At 46.9% G+C, this 21,956-nt stretch overlaps 1 protein-coding gene and 1 pseudogene across 1 annotated transcript in view; both read right to left on the bottom strand.

The window, feature by feature from the left end:
* Positions 1 to 1,318: 1,318 nt before the first annotated feature.
* Positions 1,319 to 1,434, bottom strand: LOC132688690 (U2 spliceosomal RNA; annotated as a pseudogene).
* Positions 1,435 to 6,968: 5,534 nt separating this feature from the next.
* The window catches only part of SCPEP1 (serine carboxypeptidase 1), a 32,156-nt gene continuing 17,168 nt past the window's right edge, over positions 6,969 to 21,956 (bottom strand). The window contains exons 7-13 of the mRNA XM_060646486.3: positions 17,118 to 17,155; positions 16,230 to 16,358; positions 15,546 to 15,639; positions 14,717 to 14,830; positions 12,318 to 12,455; positions 11,221 to 11,384; positions 6,969 to 7,548 (exon numbers count right to left, since the gene is read on the bottom strand). Of these exons, the coding sequence (XP_060502469.1) occupies positions 7,486 to 7,548; positions 11,221 to 11,384; positions 12,318 to 12,455; positions 14,717 to 14,830; positions 15,546 to 15,639; positions 16,230 to 16,358; positions 17,118 to 17,155 (740 nt within the window). The 3' untranslated portion in view covers positions 6,969 to 7,485. The remainder of the gene's footprint in view (positions 7,549 to 11,220; positions 11,385 to 12,317; positions 12,456 to 14,716; positions 14,831 to 15,545; positions 15,640 to 16,229; positions 16,359 to 17,117; positions 17,156 to 21,956) is intronic.

Consider the following 21,956-nt stretch of genomic DNA (forward strand, 5'->3'; position numbering starts at 1 on the left):
ACACAGAATCTGAAGAGCAGGCTCCAGGCCCTGAGCTGTCAGCATAGAGCCCAACGCGGGGCTTGAACTCACGAGCTGTGAGATCATGACCTGAGCCGAAGTCAGACGCTTAACCGACTGAGCCACCCAGGCACCTAAGCTCCCCCTTTCAAGGCAGGAATGAAACATGGTGCAAAGTGGGTGGATGCAATTCTTCAGGGTCGCACTAACACTCCTCGCACTTGTAAGAAGGACTACAAGTCGGGCAGGTGCCAGGAGAGACGTGAAACACCCTGGTGAGCCTATTCTTCCCCTATGTGTGGGGAGTGAGGAGAGCCCAAAAGGCCACACGTCACCATGCCTTCTCCACAGACCCTGCCCCTGATGAGAAGAGATGTGAAGTGAGGAAAGACAGCTACCACCATGGTAGCTGGCTTCTAAATGGTTCCAATGATGGTCCACCTCCTGGCATTCACGCCCTTGCATAATCTCCTCTGCTTGAGCGTGGGCTGGGTTATTGACTTGCTCCTAAAGAACAGAATAGGTCAAGGAGATAAGACAGCACTTCTGAAATTAGTTATAAGACGGTGACCTTGATCTTGCCTGAACTCTGACTCTTCTCTTGCTTGCTCTGATGACGCAGGCTGCCACAAGGTGAGCTGCTCTGTGGAGAGGTTCACATGGCAAGTAGCTGTGGGACGCCCTCAGTCCTGTGAGGAACTGAATCTCACCGGCAACCTCATGAGTGAGCTTGGAAGCTGGTCCTTCCCCACTGGAGCCCCGAGACCACCCACTGCAGCCCTAGCCAACACCTTCATGGCAGTCTAGTGAGGGACCCTCACGTAGAGGACCCAGTAAGCCATGCCCAGGTTCTTGACCCCCACAAACTATCAGATAATAAATGTCCTAAGTCACAGAGTTTATGGGTAATTTATTATGTAGCAATAGATAACTAAAATGCCCATCAAATAAGTCCCTAGCTCTCTCTTGACTTTACTTCTTAGCAAAATGGTTGGTCTGTCCTAAAGCAGGAAACACAACAAAATCCGAGTGCTTTCTGCCATTAGTTGGCCACAGGGAAGATGTTCCCAATAATTACTGCCTAACATCCCAGCTCCACCTCCCTCAGGCACTGGAACACTAAATAGACCATGTGCATCCACAACGCCAAATATTCTGGAACGAGAACTAAGTGAACAATCTAAAAAATAACCAGATGAACTGGATCAGGAATGGAGGATTCCCATAACTATCCTCATTCAGAGATATGTACACATAAACAAAAAGCAAACACACAAACATGAAAAACCGAACGTCAACTAAAATGGAGGAAATTAACATGAGATACAAAAGACAGACAGATGAGGAACCTTCTTTGGATACAGGACGTGTAAGATATTAAACTGATTAGAACAGATACTACACTTGATCTCAGCCAAAAGGCCGAGAAGCAATCAGGAACATTCTTTGGAAGGTTTGTACTAGAAGAGGTTTGCGCACTGCTCCCTCTCAAGGACATTAGAGCAGACACAAATCCACGAAACAGGAAATGAAGAAGCAGACGAGAAGACATCAGTAAGAAGGGGAAACAGCAGCTGGCATAATGGGGGAAATAAGGAGAAAGATAATTACAGAAAATAAAAGTGCTTCAGAAACGTCGAAAATTGACCAAATTTTACCGAAAACCGAAGTACTGATGTTGATGCAGCCTTGATTTTCCCAGCTTTTTTTGAGCTATCACTGACAGATTGTGTGAGTTTCAGGTGTACAATGTATTGATTTAATACATTTGTAAGTTGCAAAATGATTACTGCCATAGCATTGGCTACCACCTGCTGATGGCAGTCTTGATTAAAAGCACCTATGGGGCGACTAGGTGGCTCTGTGCTGACAGCTCAGAGCCTGGAGCCTGCTCTGGATCCTGTGTCTCCCTCCCTCTCTGCCCCACCCCCATCTGCACTCTGTCTTTCTTTCAAAAATAAAACATAAAAAAAATTTTTTTAAAGAAAAAAACAAAGTCCCTGGAATAAAAACAAGCACAGAAAAGTGGGAAAAAGAGCTTGAAACAATATTCAAATATGCAGTGGAAAACATTGCTCAACTGGTGATCTAAACCTACGAACCAAAAAGCTCACTAAATATCAGGCAAAATTAATTCAAGACTATACACATCAGTGTACCATCTGAAGTTACCATTTTGTAAGATTAAACAAGTGTCCAGCATCCAGGTATAAAATTACCTGTTTATAAAGGTAAAAAATACAAAGTCAAGGTGGCTTCAAATTTCTCAGCAGCAGCTGATACCAACAATGAAGGAAAGATGTGACCCAAGGGTTCTGCAGCTGATTAAGTTGTACAGAACAGAGAGCCTTTATCAAATATTCAGGTTCCAGTTGTGGGGCTACTTTGAATCCATTAAGAAATAATTGAATCTAATTTATGGTATCAGTCAGGTTCAATCAGAGAAGCGGAACTGTGCGCACGCACATGTGTGTGCATGCATGTGCACGTGTGTACATGTGTGTGCGTGTGTGCGCATGTGTGTGTGCATGTGCGCGCGTGTGTGTGTGTGTGTGTGTGTGTGTGTGTGTGTGTAGGGATTCGACTACACACTGCAGCGTGGGAGCTGGGTAGGCAGTCTTCCTGAGGCTGGTGCCTTCAAAATGTGATGCTGGGGACTGAAGTCCACAGGGCAAGCGGTCAGGAAGGGACAATGGACATAAAGTTCTTTCTCTAACTAGAGAAAGAACAACAGCAACCTGGGGCGCCTGGGTGGCTCAGTCGGTTAAGCATCTGACTTCAGTTTGGGTCACGAGCTCGTGGTTCATGAGTTTGAGCCCCGCCGTCAGGCTCTCTGCTGTCGGTGCAGAGCCCACTTCGGATCCCCTTTCCTCCTCTCTCTGCCCCTCCCCTGCTCGCGCTCTCTCTCAAAAATAAGAGGAACGAGAGCTGGAGTCCATGAGGACAGTTCATGGAACAAAACTCATGCCAGTTCGGTCTTCATCACAGACCTAAGCACACTCATCTCTGGCCCAAGAGGCAGAGAAGCTCCAGGAGGGTCCAAGGGAAGGCAGACTGTTGTAAGCCCAGCTGCTCATGAGCTGAGCCGGCAGATAAATGACAGCACATTTGAGCTAACATTGGCTGCTGCCTCATTTCTATCCTCTAAATCTCCACGAGAATCTCCAGTCTTGTGGGCCATTCTAATCAGAAACAAACAGGAGAGGTAATTCTGGGAAATATAATTTGGCCTGGGCAAGTAGAAACATTACAAAGACCCCACAGTCCATCCATTTTCGACTTGGCACCCGTACACAATGCCTTAAACTATGCTTAATCTCCAAATAAAGACAGCAACAAAATCACGCTTCTGCGGAACACCACGCAATATCCCCCACACGGCCCAAGCCACGCTGACTTTCTCCCCCAGAACAACACCAGAGTCCCTTTTTTGTCTTTGGATAACGTACATTCTTTTCCTAGCTGATTCATTCATACTCCCTTTTTGACATCTTATAACTTAGATACTTACATATAAAGTTATCTATTATGAGCACATCTTAAATTAGACGATAAAGGGTTGAGAGAAGAGATTACAAGATTTTGGTTAATATTTATAATATATTCACATCAAAATAAGGAAGAAATACTTATAACTGTTACAGTCTTTGTTCTACAACAGGTCATGAGGTCACAGCAAGTATTAATAACTAGCATCATTCACTATTGATTCCATATTTCTTCTGCCTTCGGCGAGCACCTTAGTTGGTCATAATTCCTTGACTGGTAGAATGACCCAAACCTTTGTGCGAGGTCTGGGCCACTACCAGTCTAAATTGGGTTATTATCATTTTCCATTGACTTTAACCAGAGGCTATGGGTGTACTACAAGGTACCCCAAAAGATCTCTTGCATTCTCCCTCCTTAATCCTGTGTAGTAGCAACCCAGTTCCCCCTTGATAGTCAGGATCAATCACCCCAGCCTGGACTTTGCCTGTTTATCCAGTGCCCAAAGACGCCAGATGGCAGCTTCAAGCTCCAGTTCAATGCAATCTTTGCTGTGTCTCCTGATGAAAGCGTGTCTGCCTTTGTAACTAAGACTTCTACACCAGCAGAGGCTAAAGTTGCAGGAATGGCAAGCAAAAATTTGACTACTGGGCCGATAGTGAGGAGTTCCTTTCATTTGTATCCCTTGATTCCTGGACTCCTGAATCCAGAGCATGGGAGAAGTGTGGGATGCCGATTTAGAGCATACACCGCATACTGAAGGACGTTGCCCCAGCCCCGCAAGGTGTCACCACCTAGCTGGTACTGTACCTGAATCTTCAAAAAGCCATTCAACCATGTGTTAAGGCAGTCCCTTTAAGATAATGGGGAACATGGTTAAGATCAGTGAATTCCAAGAGCATGAACCACTTCTGCGCTTCATTTGTTGTGAATAGCATGATGGCGGACGACACATTCTATAAGGCCACAGATGGTAGTTTTGGCAGAAACACTGCAGGCAGGGAAGGCAAATCCAAGTCCAGAGCAAGCGTCAATTCCAATAAGAACAACTTGCTGCCTCTTTCATAATGAAAGTGGTCCAATGTAATCAACTTAACACCAGGTAGCTGGCTGACGCCTTCAGGCAATGGTGCCGTATCAGGGACTCAGTGCAGTTCCTTCTGTTGGCAGATTAGGCACTCAGCAGCAGCTATAGCCAGATCAGTCTTGGTGAGCACAACTCCATGTTTCAGTAGCAAATGTATAATCTCCATCGCTGTCACAGTGGCCACTTCAATTGGTATTGAGTTCACAGAGGTTGCTGGGGAAGGAGACTGTCTGATGTCTACGGAATGGGTCATCCTAACCACCTGATCGTTAAAATCTTCCTCTCTGCTTTGGTGAGCATTCACACGGAACACAAGCTATCCTCCTATTCTGCCACTCGGAGGTCCATGCTCATACCTCTTCCTCAGACCTTTTGATTTTTCAGTTGTGTTCCTTCCAAGTGCAACTACCCAGCCAAATGATGATTTGGGTGCAGACCCTTTCTTCTGACCACTTCTCTTTCCAGGCAAAGTGAACAAACAGGTACAGTGTCCCCAGTTCTGTCCACTAGGAGGATTTCCCCGACCATGTTTCAGGGCTGTTTCGGAGAAGGGCTTTCGTGCTACAGCTGTCCATTCTCAGGGGACGCATGCCCACCACGTGGAGCTATCTATAAACCAAGCCCGAGACTTCCTCCCCAGGGAGCTGATCATAGGGAATTTCCATGAAGCCATGGGTGTGGGTTGAGAGAGAATATAATGTCGCAAGAAGACGGCTTTGGGCATCTTGGGATTGGTTACCGGATCTCAGGGCAGGAGAACGTTAACTTCCTCAGGCAGGGATAGAAGGTTGCTTCAAGTGGCAAAAAAGGTTCGCTGGACCTAGCTTCACTGGAATCTGTCTACATGGCCCTTCCTAATGGTCAAATTCACATTCCTTCCCAACTAATACCCTAGCTTCTATTTCATTTTTTTAAAGCAGGCCCCGTGCCCAACGGGGGGCTTGAATTCATGACCTTGAGATCAAGAGTCACACACTCTACTGACTGAGCCAGCCAGGCGCCCCTAGTCCCCTAACGACTAATGAAACAGAGGTTTCCTGTGAGGTTGGGGATTCAATTTGTGTTGTAATTCAATACCAGGACTCACAACACTCGGTGACTAGTTATACTCATAGCTAAATTTTTTTCCAGCAAAGGATATGCAGCAGAAGCCGCAGGAGAACATACACTGGTGGAGTCCAGAGGGATCAAAACTGACAGACAAGCCTGTCTTCCTTGTCCACGGCACGCAGGAGCGCTTGCCCTCCAACAGCGAACCGTGGGTAAGTGTGGGGTGTCCCTGTTTTAATCTCAGGTCCAAAAGGGCTGGTCATGCAGGCATAACCCGCTGATAACTCTCTCCTTATGTGCTGCAGGAAGACTTTGGGTTTGGTTTTCAATATCTCAGCCCTGCAACCACAGGCAATAGTGTTCTTTTCAGGATCAGCATAGAGGCTATCACATCCCTTCTGCAGATCGTGAGCCACACACTAAAACTTAAAAGCCTGGATTTAAAAATTAAAGACCTTGAGGCACCTGGGTAGCTCAGTAGGTTAAGCGTCCAACTCTTGATTTCAGCTCAGGTCATGATCTCACGGTTGGTGAGTTCGAGCCCCACGTCAGGCTCTGTGCTGTCAGTGTGGAGCCTGCTTGGGATTTTCTCTCTCCTTCTCTCTCTGCTCCTCTCTCTCTCTCAAGATAAATAAACTTCAAAAAAAAATTTTAGAAAATTTTTAAGTTTTATTTATTTATTATGAGAGAGAGAGAGAGAGAGAGAGAGAGAGAGGGAGAAAGTGAGCATGCATAGGGGAGGGCAGAGACGAGACAGAATCCCAAGCAGACTCTGTGCTGTCAGCCCAGAGCCCGACGCGGGGCTCAAACTCACAAACGGTGAGATCATGACTCGGGCCAAAATTAAGAGTTGAATGCTCAACCAACTGAGCCATCCAGGTGCCCCTCATTTTGATTTTAAAGAAAAGCTCCAATTCTTTGACTTCACAGTTATGCTTTTAGGAATTTATTGCAAGAAAATAATGAGGATGTGTATAAAAATATAACTGTCAGGATGAATCACCAGAGCACTGTTTATAGCAGCGACAAAGGAGACATTGCTTACGTGAAACAGTTGTGCATTTGGTACATAAATGATGGTGCATCCACAAAATGGAATGCTTCAGCAGCTATTAAAAGTGTTATAGAAAGGGGTGCCTGGATGGCTTAGTCAGTTGAGCATCTGGTTTCGACTCGGGTCATGATCTCATGGCTCATGAGTTCGAGCCCCGCATCAGGCTCTGTACTAACAGCTCAGAGCCTGGAGCCTGCTTCGGATTCTGTGTCTCCCTCTCTCTCTGCCCCTCCCCCACTCACGCTCTGTCTCTCTCTTCCTTCAAAAATAAATAAGCATTAAAAAAAATGCTACAGAAGAAACTTTACTGACATGAAGAGGTGTTTAGGACAAACGAATATGTGAACAAGGTAGTAAAACAACATACAGTAATGATTCCATTCTTGTAAAAAATATACACACATATATAGCAAAAAAAGACTTCCAAAGACAGACACTAAACTGACAGCCGAACTTATCCCAGGGAAGGGAGTAAAAGGGTGTTTATTTTGTTGTTTACCTGTCTTTCTCTTTTTTTCCCCCATAAACCACATAATTTACTTTCATAATACAAACATGTTAACTTATTTCAACCTTTCATCTTGATGAAAACAAATCCATTAGAGAAGAAAACAACTTAGGTTTGTTCGGAAGCAGAACTGATTTCCAAGTTGCCACGGAGGCAGCGATTCTGTTCTCTGGAGAAGCGGGCAGGAAACTTCACGCGCACAGGCGAGTGGGTTCAAGGGAGAGCAGTGCCTCCTACAGCTGCAGGGTGCTCGCTTCAGCCCCTATGCCCCAAGGCCAAGCAACTCACCTCCGGTCCATCCTATTCCTGCTGAGTCACCATCCTCATCATCTTCAGAGCCATGTCTCCTTGGTCAGAAGGAACCTAGAGCCGAACAGGATCCGAGTTAGCCCTCCTGGTTCTGTCCCTGGTTCTGGGGTCAGGGGCGACATCCTGAGACCCTGCTCCCACGGGAAGTACAGCTCTGGGACAGCAGCCTGAGAGGCCAGCTGCACCTGAGTGTGCCCTGTAAGGGAGGGTCCCGTCTGCGAAATGACCCCTGCACGGGACAAAAGCTTGTCAGATTACAGGGATCTAAAGAAGTCAGCATTTAGGAAAGAACCTTCCACTCCATTTGGGGCTGATCTGTTGATTTTTTTTCCTTTTTCCCCCCTTTTTTAATGTTTTTACTTATTTGAGAGAGAGAGAGAGAGAGAGAGAGAGAGGGAGGGAGGGAGGGAGAGAGAACAAGCGGGGGAGGGGGAGAGAGAGGGAGGCAGAGGATCCAAAGTGAACTCTGCGCTGACAGTAGAGAGCCCGATGTGGGGCTCGAACTCACAAACCGTGAGATCATGACCTGAGCCAAAGTCGGATGCTTAACCAACTGAGCCACCCAGGCGCCCCGGTTGGTTTCTTTATAAGACCCATGCTTACGTTACCAGCACCTAGCCTATTCAAGGAAGAGGGAAGGTGCTAGACATTTTAAAGGATGCTCTGTGCAGGAAGGATCTCAGACTGGAAATGGAGTACGAAATAGCCAAGAGGGAAGCTAGTAGGAAATCTGTCAACAGATAACAAACAAACAAGATGCTTTGTTTTGGGGTGGCACCCCATTTTTGTATTGTTACATTCAACTTTCTTTCTCCCTTAGATTTTTCGAGTAATTCCTTTATAAACCTCCTACCCACACACCATCAAAAAAGGGGAGGGGCGGAGGCCTCAGTTTCTCCTCCACAATGATCGAGGTCGAGTTGATGGCACCGAGTTCTGAAACTCCATGGCTCCCTGATTCTCTGTGGCACACTGCTGTCCCCGACCCTCTCTCCCAGCCCGGTCTCCAGGAAGCACAGGCACAGTGGGGTATAGCAGAATGACGTTTCATCAACTAAAGGGGAAGTGGTTGGGGAGAACTTAATAACAGTTTCCAAGAACTATTTTAAACCTGCCCCAAGTGATCTCTTGTTCCCTAGGTGACAAACCAGAGGAAACGGGCCTGAACTCCAACACACCACTGACAGCATGCAGCCCGTCCCTTCCTGCTTCCCCTCCCACCTGCCTATGCGGCCTACAGTCACAGCTCTGTGTCCTAAGACATCCTACCGGCTTTCTCCTAGTTGATATTGAGGGGACTCAGCATACTCAAAGCCCTAACAAAAATGCCGTCCTAACCCCAAGTCCTGCGGCCTTGTTCATGGTCCCTTCAGATCAAGTGTCTTCAAAGGGCAGGCTCTACTTCCTTCCGGTTTCTGGAGGAAAACTGCTCATCCACCTGCTCCGTCCTTTCCATTGCTCTGAGAGCGCCTGCCACGACCACTATGGATACCAGGGAGCCCGCCTGCCACGACCACTATGGATACCAGGGAGCCCGCACGTCACTCCTTTACCTGAGTTCGTGGCGGCTTGCGGCACCACTGGCCCCTCTACTTGGCGGATGCCCGAGTCCCCGGCCTCTCTCCTACTTTCCCGGCTGCCCCTTCTCAAGTCTCAATTTGTATGTCCTTCTTTCACCTCCTGCCTCTTACACCCTGGTGCTCCCAGGGCCCTGTCCCAGGCCTTTTTCATATTCCACTCCCAAATCTCTCTCTCCCACAACAAAAATTGGCCTCCAGGTCATAGAAACACAGCATATATATTCAGTTGTCTTATGGGCATCCCACTTGGCTGTTCTACAGGCAGTTACCATTCTCCTGTATCAAATTCCTCACTTCTCTCCCTTCTGGATCACTATGAAAACATCTTAATGTTTATAGATTTTTGAGAGAGCGAGAGACAGACAGACCGTGAGTGGGGGAGGGACAGAGAGAGAAGGAGACACAGAATCCGAAGCAGGCTCCAGGCTCAGAGCTGTCAGCACAGAGCCCGACATGGGGTGCGAACTCACGGACCACGAGATCGTGACCTGAGCCCAAGTCGGATGCTTAACCGACAGCCACCCAGGCGCCCCTATAAAAGCATCTTTGATCGGCTCGGCTCTTTGCCCCAGTCTTGTCCCAGGCCCTTTGCTGCTAGAATGTTATTTCTTAGACAAATCTGGTACTTTCGCTCCTTTGCTTTAGGACCCTCAACAGCCCGACTGTTGCTTTCAGGACAGGGAGATACCTAACTCGGTATCTCTCCCCAGTGCCTGCGGCCTCGATGGTCTGAAGGTTCCTCTGGACCTGCACATCCTGTTCTCCTTGCTCCTACACCTCCTCTCTGCCTAGCTGATAGCCCTGAGGAGTGGTTCGTGGAGGGGGCACTTAGGTCCCTGCCAAAATCTCTCTCATCACCTCCCCAGCCATCCAAATAAACACACTGTGTATGTTTAATGTACAAACTATGTGCTTCATGTACAAACCGAGCTTAAAGACCAGTTTCCCAGGCCCGCTTTTTTTTAAGTTTATTTATTTATTTTGACAGAGATAGAGAGAGTGGGGGAGGGAGAGAGAGAGAAGGAGAGAGAGAATCCCAAGCAGGCTCCGAACTGTTAGCGCAGAGCCCGACGCAAGGCTCATCTCACGAACCGTGAGATCGTGACCTGAACCGAATCCACGAGTCAGACGCTTAACCAACTGAGCCACCCAGGCGCTCCCCTAGACCCACTTTCTAAGCAGACTACTGCCCCTCAGCTCATTCTCTATGGAGTGTGTCCTAAGCACAAGTGAGCCAAGTGGGCAGGGCAGGCCAGAGGGCACCTTACCATCCCTCCCAATGAATCTTCTCCAGGAAACCACCATCCTGGGAAGAAGAGAAACCCTGTATTTAAGTAGCCAAACCAAAGCATAACCCACAGGGCGCCTTCTCCTCTGGTACCTGCATAGGTGTCTGTTCGTGCACAGGCATGCACACGTGTGTGTATACAGTGGATTTATCCCTTTATAATCTCCCCCGGCCCACGGAAAGCCACTCAGTCAACATACAACCTAAGGGGAAATAGTGTGTTCGCTCAGAAATGCAGGAGCGAAGCGGCCTCGTCTTTGCACAGAAAGCCTCTTCCAAACTGAAATTCTGGAGCTACCGCTGCTCGAAAACACTGCCCCCTACCTTGTACCACGCACTGGGACTCTGCTTTCCAGACCACTGAACTTTGGGTTTTGCTCCCTGAAAATGTCAGGGAAAGACAACTTCTCCCTTCTTCCCCCAGGATGAACGAAAAGGAAAGTCACACTAAATTCATTTAAACTAAGGAATAAAGGATAGAGAGCCTAGCTTAACGCTCTCAGAAGGATTTGCTTTTTTAAATGAGAATTTCAAGGGTCGCCCGCCTGGCTTCGTTGGTAGAGCGTACGACTCTTGACCTCAGGGTTGGGAGTTCGAGCCCCACATTGGATGTAGAGGTTACTTAAAAAATTTTTTAAATCTTAAAAATAATAATAAATAAATAAATGAGAATTTCTAGACTCAAAGGAATGAAGCACTAATAGCAAAAATTAATCAGAGACTTCAAAATACTCCCAAGCCCAAAGCACTTCTTCTAAGGCCGAAACAGGTAGTGCATCCACGCATAATCAACTGCCCGTGGCTTTGTTCTCAGAACAGCTGAGAGCCCACAACAAAGGCTGCCGGACTCTCTCTCACCATGTGCCCAGCTCTGAGAATCCAGTAGAAAGCCAGATTCTTGTAGGACTTGACAAAAGCAGACGTTTCAGAAGACTGAGGGTCGCTGTACAGGGCCTTCCACTTCAGCTGATTGAATTTGGGCAGTTCGGCCCACTTCAATTTCCGCATCCAGGCCTCCTGACCTGGTGGGAGGGACAAAGAAGGGTCTGGCATCAACAGTTGGGTGGGGTAGAAACAAAAATCCAGGGCCCATAATTTCACATTTCCCAAACTGTAATGTGCATAAGGCTCATCCCGAGATTCGTTACAATGCAGATTCTGAGTCAGTGGGGCTGGGTGAGGACTGAGACTGCATTTCTAGCAAACCCCCAGTGATACCCAAGACAACGGGGAGGCACTTAGAAGCTCTGAGGTCCGGCTACGTTTGCCCCTGACTCTCCCATCACTGTATGCTCTGAAGGAAGGAAACTGGGGGCCTGTGCAGGTGGCAGGACTCTCCAGAGGACTGAGAAGTCTGAGGGTCAGTAGATGCTAACGTGGCTCACCCGAGCAGCTCATGGAAGAAACACAGAACCTTTTCAAAGTGTCCTTAGCGCCCTTGGTGTACAAGTGGCAGAAATATTCAATCCTGCCGACCTTGTGAAGGCATCACACTTGTCAGACTGCGTGCCTCGGTTTGCCTGCCGGTTCTGAGAACTTCACCTGGTCTTACTGCAGCCAGAACCACACAGGACCCGTTTCCCCTGGGTTTACAGTCAGTAGGGTTTAGTTTCAATTCGGCTTGCAGGGCTTACCACCTACTGTGACGGGGCACGGAGACGGGGTTTTCCCTCGGTTCCACGGTGCATTTATCCCATGACCAGGAGAATATCTCCTTTTCTTTCATCATATGTAAGGGCCTCAAAAATCTGCCAGGCCCAGGCTTCTCTAAGGGTCCACAGCTCTGTCCTCTTTAAAGAAGTCAAGGTCAGGGCACATGGGCATAACAGGAAGTGGCCTTCCTCCTGGCATTTCTACATCGCCAGCCTCAAGACCGACACGTCCGAGGCTGGCTCCCTTCCAGCTCAACCCATGGAACTAACTGCCTCCACGTGCCCCACGGACTGTGTTCCTACCCATGGTGTCCACGATGAGATCGAGCTGTCCGTTATACACGGTCACATTGACCCCGGCTTCCAGCAACTCATCCACAATGCTGATGACCGGCTTCATGAAGTCCCCCTCCATGTTCTGGAAGACACTGGCAGACTGGCCTGCACATGAGGAAGCAGAAAGAGGGAACAGCTTGCAACCTGCCAGAACAAGAGGCACCTTTTAGTCCAGAGCATCCTGGGCTCCGGCACCCACAAGGCACCACCGCGTTCCACATAACAGAGGCTGAAAACACAAATGCTTCACCAGCCGGCCCAGAAACCCCTGCCGTGAGCCAGTCACCTAAAATGAAGCCTGTCAGGCAAATGTGCTCTGTTCACTCCAGTGCACGTGCTGACAGCTGACATCATTTTTCAGGAGGAACTGAAACCCAGAGAGGGCTTCATGCCCGAGCAAACAGGGAGCTTCAGAAAACGCTGTCCTCTCAAGGAACAAACTCTGCTTTTGGGCAAGTGATAGTTTTCCTCCTTTGCTGACTAACACTGGGGCCAAGTTCTAAGTTCTGAACAAGTGGGGCCAAATCAGACCTAAACCAATGCCGAGCGAGCCCTCAGTAAGGCTGCAAGGAGGACCAGCCCCTGGCAAGAGAACAGGTGGTCGGTACCACAGTGCGACCGGATTCCTGACCGTTGTCACCATAACATCGAATGCAAAAGTAATGACGACAGCTGCTACTATTTTTTATTTGCTAGTCGCTGCTTTCAGCAAGCACTTTACAAACAACAACCCAGTTCCTCTTCATCAGCCCTAGGAGATGAGGAGTCTTAACCTAGCACAGGAGTTAATGAACACGAGGCTCAGAGACATGCTCAGGGGGAAACAGCTAGTCAGTGGCAGGCTGGGCTCAGGCCTGGCTGACTCCAAAGCATGTGGGCTTCACTGCAAACCAGAGCTCAAGACCCTGGGTGTGGGTACTTCCAGAGAGTTTGTCCTTTCCAGACCATACACAGATACAGCTGGAGCCAAAAAGGAGTTTTTTCTATCAGTCAACGTCCGCAAAAATGTTGTCCCCTTGCCCGTCCAGCCGCATGGGCAGGGAGTGAGAGTCTCTGTCGCTAGAGAAGCTGGATGGAAAACGCTGTCATCACAAAGATAAACTGAAGGGGCTGAGCTGGAAAGGTGCTCTTGCAGGCTCGACCTTTAAGCTGGCCTCCTGTGATGGCTCACACCTCTATTCTCAGTCCTCAACGGCTCCCCGTGCTTGTACTTCCCCATGCTCTGACACCAGATTCTTATTATTTGATCTAATTAACTCACCCCTTGGTGCCTGGGTGGCTCAGTCGGTTACACATCTGACTTTGGCTCAGGTCACGATCTCACGGTTTGTGAGTTCAAGCCTGCCTTGGGCTCTGTGCTGACAGCTCAGAGCCTGGAGCCTGCTTCCGATTCTGTGTCTCCCTGTCTCTCTGCCCCATGTCCCTACCCCACTCGTGCTGTCTCTCTCTCTCAAAAATGAATAAATGTTAAAAATAATGTACTCACCCCCTCATTTCTAGAAAACTCTAAGGGGTGAGGCAGAAATGAAAACACCAGGGCTACGATGAATCCTCTAACTTTAGGTTGGGAGGGTGGCCCACGTCCCCGGAGGAAGCAAGGGCCAGGGTCGAGTCTTAGCGGCTCAGTAGCCATCAAGGGGCTGTTAGAAAGACATAGCCCTGGGGTAACTCAGACATAAAGGAAACCCTCTTCAGCTTGAGTGTTTCTCCTCCAGGAATCTGGGAGTCCCGCTCGCTCACGGCCCCCCTATAGGACCGAGCGGGAACTTATCCAAGATTCCTACCTGGTCCTGGTCTATGAGAACCCCAAATATTTCCCCCAGAGATGGCCCCCAGAACTGAAGGTGGTAGACCCCAGACCACATCCAGCGTCAGGACCCAGGGAGGCCTGCCAGGGAGGTGGTCAAAACCTGCCCCAAAGACCTTGGTCTAGAAGTCATACCCACAACCAACTGTGGCTTTGGGCATGGCTTTTTTTTTTTTTTTTTTTTTTTAATCTCAATTTTGTTTATTACGGGAAACTTCAAAGTGATACAAAAGTAAAACCAGCGGGAAGATTCTCAGGTGCCCACAATCTGGCTTATCAATCCACAATCTAGTTTATCAGTTATCAACACCTAACCCATCATTTCATTCCTTCCCCCATCTCCCCACTTCCCTACTAATCTCTTATTCTCAACCAATTTTGGCGCATTATTTACTGTCTCTCTATTTTTTTTGCTCATCTATAAAACATGGATAGTAAAGCTGTTCTGCTTCAACATGTCAACCCATCAACAAAACCCATTCTTCAAATTAAGACGTCTGAATTCACCTCTATTGCCCCCCAACCCTACCAACGGCACTTAATTAGGTCACGCAAGTACCTCCCCAGGAGCAATCCTCAGGAATAATTTTGAGCTTCTTCCTGATGGGACCGTTCATGAGCTGACTTAAGGTATCCTGTTGTAGGTGTCTCACGTGGCGTTGGTAAAGATGAACTAAAACAAACTGGTACACGGTGAGTTCAAAGGACTGGAAATAAGACCAAGACGATGTCTTTCCCAAGCTGCTGGGACACAGTGTCTAAGAGGGAGGCTTTCAGCTGGAAAATGAAAAGTGTCGCCTTAATTCACCCCAGATGGAGGAAGAAGGCCAGAAACACGTTGAAAGTGGAGATGCTTATTAACTTTGATCGCTGCATTTTATGTACTTTGGGGCCATTGATTTTCTCCACGGCCAATGGAAATCGGCTAACAAGTGGAATCGAGGGGTTCCTGCAGCCGTTATAGGCCTCTCCCGGAGGGAGGATGCCAGATATGGGCATCCAGTGAGCCTGGGTCAGCTGAAAGACAACTCGATCCAGCCTTCAGGGGGACTGACGTTGTAATCTGATGGGCAGAAGTTGGGTTCCAAGACACTATGCTAAATGAAAGAACCCAGGTGCAAGAGACCACCCACTGCACGGTTCCCTTTATATGAAGTGCCCCAGGAAGGCATATGTGGAGACGTAGATTAGTGGATGCTGGTAGAACCGGATGGTGGTTATGACAGTGCAGCCCGGTGGATGCACTAAAACCACTGAATCATACACTTAACATGGGTGCAATTTACGGTATGTAAATTATGTCAATAAAGCTAAAAAAAATAAATAAATTGATTTCCTCTTGTACAGAGACAGACAGACAGGGTCTAGCAACTTCCAGGTCCACTTACCTAGGTGGCTCTGGGTGAACTCCAGGCTCGACTCCATCGCAGCCATGGGAGCGCTTTTAGTTAAGATGTTATAGAAGTTCACCCCATCCGTGTTCTGAAACAGAGAATTATATGCGGCTGTTTGTTTGATTTGTCCATGATCGAGGCTGCAAAACAGAAAGACAACTGGCTCTCCATCTTATCCAAGGACAGCTTTAACTTTGTAAATGTGCTTGGATCAGAGCAGCGGCTCCGAGGGCTGAGACCAGCTGTCAGCTGAGTCTCCTGGGGGTAGTGAGTGGCTCGTCCGAGGGGAGCTCAGTTGCTGGAGAAAACAAGGGCCCGTGTGTTAGCTTATAGGGAGTACAGAGCCGCGGAGGGCCCTACACACTCAAGTCCTCAGCCCGGCATCCTTCCCTTCTGGGATGCTTCGATGCTTGACAAGGATCCAAACGTTCATGTCGGCAAGACACATCACTTCTTACACAGTCCATACGCTCAGCCGAGGACGAGCAGGTCTTACAGGCCTGGGTGGCTTTCTGACCTCCTCACTGCTCAGACTCATCAGCTTTATCTCTTAGCATGCGATCACTTTCAGATTTGTGGGGAGTCTCGGGATAAGACCCGAATCCCAACGACACCAACCAGGAGCCCTTCCTCCATGGGAACAAGGCAAGTGGGCTGCCTCCAAGGGTGTCCTGTTACCTGTTCAATGAGCATTTCTGCTTTCCCCCACAGCTGGGTGGCCTCTACATAGTGCTCCTTATTCACGGCATCCAGGACTTGCTCTGCAACCTGAGACACCTCTGCCAGACCTTGGTCATCAAGAAGAGACTAGAACGCAAACCGAGAACGAAAAGGCCCATGTTGCTCAGAGACACAAACCTGGCATCACGTACAGCTAGGGATGGCCGACAGACTGGGAGGGAGAAAGGGGACCACATATGAAAGTGAATTGTTGGGTCGCCTGGGTGGCTCAGTTGGTTAAGCATCCGACTTCAACTCAGGTCATGATCTCATGGTCCGTGAGTTTGAGCCCCGTGTCAGGCTCTCTGCTGTCAGCTCAGAGCCTGGCTCAGATTCTGCATCTCCCTCTGTCTCCGCCCCTCCCCTGCTCACACTCTGTCTCTCTCTCTCTAAAAAATAAACATTAACAACAACAAAAAAAGTGTATTGTTTTAAGTCACGTAGTCATTGATGAAAAAAATACGGCAAAATGTTAAGAGTCTAGATGGTGGGTACTTGGGTGTTCACAGTGATCTTTCCACTTTTCTGCATATTTGAAAATGTTTGTAATAAAAAGATATATTTTATTACAAATGTATTACAAATTATAATAAAATATATATTAAAAATATATAAATTTTTTTATAATAAAAAAATTAAAAGTTGGGGGGATTTTTAAAAAATTGTGTTTCTGGTACCTGGAAAAATGGGTAACTATGCTGATGTTTCTTTAAAATTTGCCCCCAAGGAGCAGTGTCAACCTCACAGGCAAACTCAGCTAGCCTGTTCTTCCTGGAGACAGAGCCAGAAGAGGCCAGCTGGGCTGCTGACCAGGGTGGGTGCAGGGTTGGGGATGCATCTACTCACCACGCTGTACAGGTAAGGTCCCCAGGAGAGCACCGAATCTAAAGGAAACCACATATGTACAAAGTAAGTTTGTCGTGGTTCTGTCCTCCCAAAGAAAAACCGTACTAGCTTCCCTCCCAAAGCAGAGACAGATGCAAGAAACCTGGTGGCTTTGGGTCTCAAGGCTCCGTGCAGGGCTGATGTCTCAGGAGTTGGGAGGTGGGATGATGTGGAAGCCTTTCTGTTGACTCAGGACTAATGACATGTTAATTTGACGTGATACTGGCCCAGCAAGTGAGTGATAGCCAGCGATGGCATCCCTACAGGTAGGCTGTGTGTGTGTGTGTGTGTGTGTGTGTGTGTGTGCGTGCAGGTTCCTCTCTGCTAGACCTCTAGGTATGTTGACAGCTTAAAATATGTCCCCCGCCCTCACATTTCTGCTCTGTATTTGCTCCTCCAGTTTGGGGACACTAGCTTCTGCCAAGGAGCTAATTAAGGAAGAAGACTAAGGATTTTGTAATTCAATGTCTATGACTATACTGCCAACCAATTCTTTTCTATTCCACAAACATATTGAGAATTTACTAAGGGTCTAAAGCCAGCAAGGAGTTTTAAAAGATACTGAGCCTGGGTGGCTCAGTCGGTTGAGCATCTGACTCCTGATTTCAGCTCAGGTCATCATCCTAGGGTCATGGGATCCAGCCCCACATCAGGCGCTGTGCTGACCACGGAGCCTGCTTGGGATTCTCTCTCTCTCTCTCTCTCTCTCTCTCTCTCTCTCTCTTCCTTGCTCACACACACTCTCTCTCTAAAATAAAAAAAGCTGGCACAAAAAAGAGACACTCATATCAATGGAACAGAATAGAGAACCCAGAAATGGACCCACAAACCTATGGCCAACTAATGTTTGACAAAGTAGGAAAGAATATCCAATGGAATAAAGACAGTCTCTTCAGCAAACGGTGCTGGGAAAACTGGACAGCAACATGCAGAAGAATGAACCTGGACCACTTTCTTACACCATTCACAAAAATAAACTCAAAATGGATGAAAGACCTCAATATAAGACAGGAAGCCATCAAAATCCTCGAGGAGAAAGCAGGCAAAAACCTCTTTGACCTCGGCTGCAGCATCTCCTTACTCCACACGTCTACAGAGGCAAGGGAAACAAGAGCAAAAATGAACTATTGGGACCTCATCAAAATAAAAAGCTTCTGCACAGTGAAGGAAACGATCAGCAAAACTAAAAGGCAAACAATGGAATGGGAGAAGATATTTGCAAATGACATATCAGATAAAGGGTTAGTGTCTAAAATCTAGAGAACTTATTAAAGTCAACACCCAAAAAACAAATAATCCGGTGAAGAAATGGGCAAAAGACATGAATAGACACTTCTCCAAAGAAGACATTCAGATGGCCAACTGACACATGAAAAAATGCTCCACATCACTCATCATCAGGGAAATACAAATTAAAACCACAATGAGATACCACCTCACACCTGTCAGAATGGCTAATATTAACAACTCAGGCAACAACAGAGGTTGGTGAGGATGCGGAGAAAGAGGATCTCTTTTGTACTGCTGGTGGGAATGAAAACTGGCGCAGCCACTCTGGAAAACAGTATAGAGGTTCCTCAAAAAACTAAAAATAGAACTACCCTATGACCCAGCAATTGCACTACTAGGTATTTATCCAAGGGATACAGGTGTGCTGTTTCGAAGGGGCACATGCACCCCAATGCTTATAGCAGCGCTAGCGACAATAGCAAAAATATAGAAAGAGCCCAAATGTCCATCGACTGATGAATGGATAAAGAAGATGTGGTGTATGTATATGTGTGTGTATATTATATGTGTGTCTATATACAGACACACATATAATATACACACACATATACATACATATATATGTATACAATGAAGTATTACTTGGCAAGCCAAAAGAATGAAATCTTGCCATTTGCAACTACGTGGAAGGAACTGGAGGGTATTATGCTAAGCGAAATATCATATGACTTCACTCATATGAGGAATTTAAGATGCAAAACAGATGAACGTAAGGGAAGGGAAACAAAAATAATACAAAAACAGGGAGAGGGACAAAACATAGGAGACTCTTAAATATAAAAAACAAACAGAGGGTTGCTAGAAGGGTTGCAGAAGGGGGATGGGCTAAATGGGTAAGGGGCTTAAGAAATCTACTCCTGAAATCATTGTTGCACCATATGCTAACTAACTTGGATGTAAACAATAAATTTAAAATAAAATAATAAAATAAAATAAAATAAAATAAAATAAAATAAAATAAAAGGGTGCCTGGATGGCTCAGTCATTAAGCATCTGACTTCGGCTCAGGTCATGATCTCACAGTTGGTGAGTTTGAGCCCCACGTTGGATGTGCATGAGCCCCGCTTTGGGAGAGCTCCAGACCCACTTTGGGTAAAAACACGAGCCCCAGGTGAGCCCCGCTTCTCTCTCTGCCCCTCACTCATTTGCCCCCCCACAAAAGAAAAGTAAATAAATAAATAAAATAAAATAAAATAAAATAAAATAATTAAAAAACAACAACAAATGAGTAAAACAACGCCTGCCCTCAAAGAGGACAGTTGGGCTTAGTTTGGATGATTCCCAATTCCCAGAACTATAGGTAACGCTTGTACCACTGACATGTGCCAACAAAGTACCAAGGACCACAACTTGCACATTTGAATGTGTCATTCCTTTGCTTAAGAACCTTCAATAGTTCCTAAGGCTAAGCATCTCAAAGTATGCTTCAAGTAACCTCAGTTCTGCAGGATTTTACTCTAGGTATTAGAGAAGAAAAAGTGGTTCTTCAGTTAAGTATCTTTAAGGCTATGCAAAACAGAAAAAAATATTTTTTTTCCCTGCGGGACTTCTCAGAGTCTCTAACATGCCTATGAAACCTTGAAGAGGTGGAGTCAGTATTTAGCACCTCCAAAACTTATTTGACTCTGGAGCCCTCCGTGTTGGCACCTCACGGTGATACCTCATAGGACTCGTATCCTTCAGAGCACACCCTGGGAAACGCGGGCACACCAGGCCCTCCGGGACCTAGCCGTCATCCACCTCCCCTGCTTAACTATCAAGCGTGTGCCTTAAGTTTCCTCACATACAGAATCGCCTGCAATTCTCCAACGTGTCCCATTCCCTGCTTGATCTAGTCCAGGGACTGACAAAATTTTTCTGTAAAGGAACAACCAGTAAACATTTTTTTTGCTCTGCAGGCCAGCTGACCTCTGTTGCAACCACTCCACTCTGTTGTGGCATCCTCCGAGCAGCCACAGACAACATGTCAATCAACGGGCGTGACCGTGTCCCAATAAAAAACTTATGGGTGGCAGGACAGACTCAACTTGTAGGCTGTAGTTTGCCAACCTCTGATGTCCAACAGGACTTTCTGCAATGATGGAAATATTCCGTATCTATGTGGTCCCAAACAAGTCAATAGCCACGTGTGGCGACTGGAACACTTGAAATGTGGATGGTGCAACTGAAAGATTAAAATTTTTATTGTACTTTAATTAATTTAAATTTAGTTGCACACGGCTATGGCTACCATCTTGAACTGTGTAGGTCTTGAAGACACAGAACACGTCTGTGCATCTTTCCTAAAACTTTGCACCTACTACCTAGCAAAGAGTTCATAACTGTGCATGCAAATTAACAGTATTTTTCTCTCAAAAAAGGAGTAACGTCTGGGGCACCTGGATGGCTCACTCAGCTAAATGTCTGACTCTTAATTTCGGCTCAGGTCATAATCTCAGGGTTCGTGAGATTGAGCCCCTATGTCCAGCTCTGCGCAGACAGTGCAGAACTTGCTTGGGATTCTGTTTTCCTCTCTCTCTCCAAATAAATAAATAAACATTGTTTAAAAAAAAAGGAGTACTTCTGGGATGGAAGGGTGGAACTTAAGTGGATCTGAAAGTCTGAAAGGAGGGATCTGGGCAGGAAGGTTTCTTCCTTCCTTCCTTCCCTCCCTCCCTCCTTTCTTTCTTTCTTTACTTTTTTTTTTTCTTTCTTATTTTGAGAGAGAGAGAAAGAACCAGTGGGGAAGGGGTAGAGAGAGAGGGAGACAGAGGATCCAAAGCGGGCTCTGTGCTGAGCACAGAGAGCTCGATGCTAGGCTCGAGCTCACAAATTGTGAGATCATGACCTGAGCCTAAGTCAGACACTTAACTGACTAAGCTACCCAGGAGTCCCTGGCAAGAAGATTTCTAAGGGGAAGCTGGTCACAGCAAGGTGAAAAAAGGTAGATTGTGGATAGGATGAATAGCACTTGCGAAGCCATGAGACTAAACTTCCTGGTCTTGTGTAAATAGGTGAGTGCATAGATTCTGGAGCCTGCTGCCTAGAGGTGAATACTGACTCTAGCTGTGTGACTTTACAAAAATTGCTTAACCTCTCTGAATCTCAGTTTCATCATCTCCAAAACTGTGATAATAACAGCATCCATCCATGGAGCTGTCGTATGTGTTTGCATAACACATTCAAGTGTTGAGCGCTGTTAGGAAAATGATGAGACCGCAGAAAGCAGCGTGTGATTCTAAGTGAGATGGTGAGCTTCATGTCTCTGATCAAGGCTTCTGCAGTTTCATGATGTCCTACAAGGTCCACCCAGGAAGGAAAAACAAATAGCAGCCCTTCTCCTGATGCTAACTCAAGAGCTCCATTTCAGTCCTAGGTAATGCCAAGAATAAAGGCAAAAAATACCATTCCAAGTGGTATCAGAATATCTCGAATCCATTAGGGACACAGCTCTGTGACAAACCACATCCCTACCTTTCAGGGAAAAAAATGTTACTTTTTATAAATTACTATTTTTTTTTTAACGTTTAT

This window comes from Panthera onca, chromosome E1 (assembly GCF_046562875.1).
Source record: "Panthera onca isolate mPanOnc1 chromosome E1, mPanOnc1 haplotype 2, whole genome shotgun sequence".
Lineage (NCBI taxonomy): Eukaryota > Metazoa > Chordata > Mammalia > Carnivora > Felidae > Panthera > Panthera onca.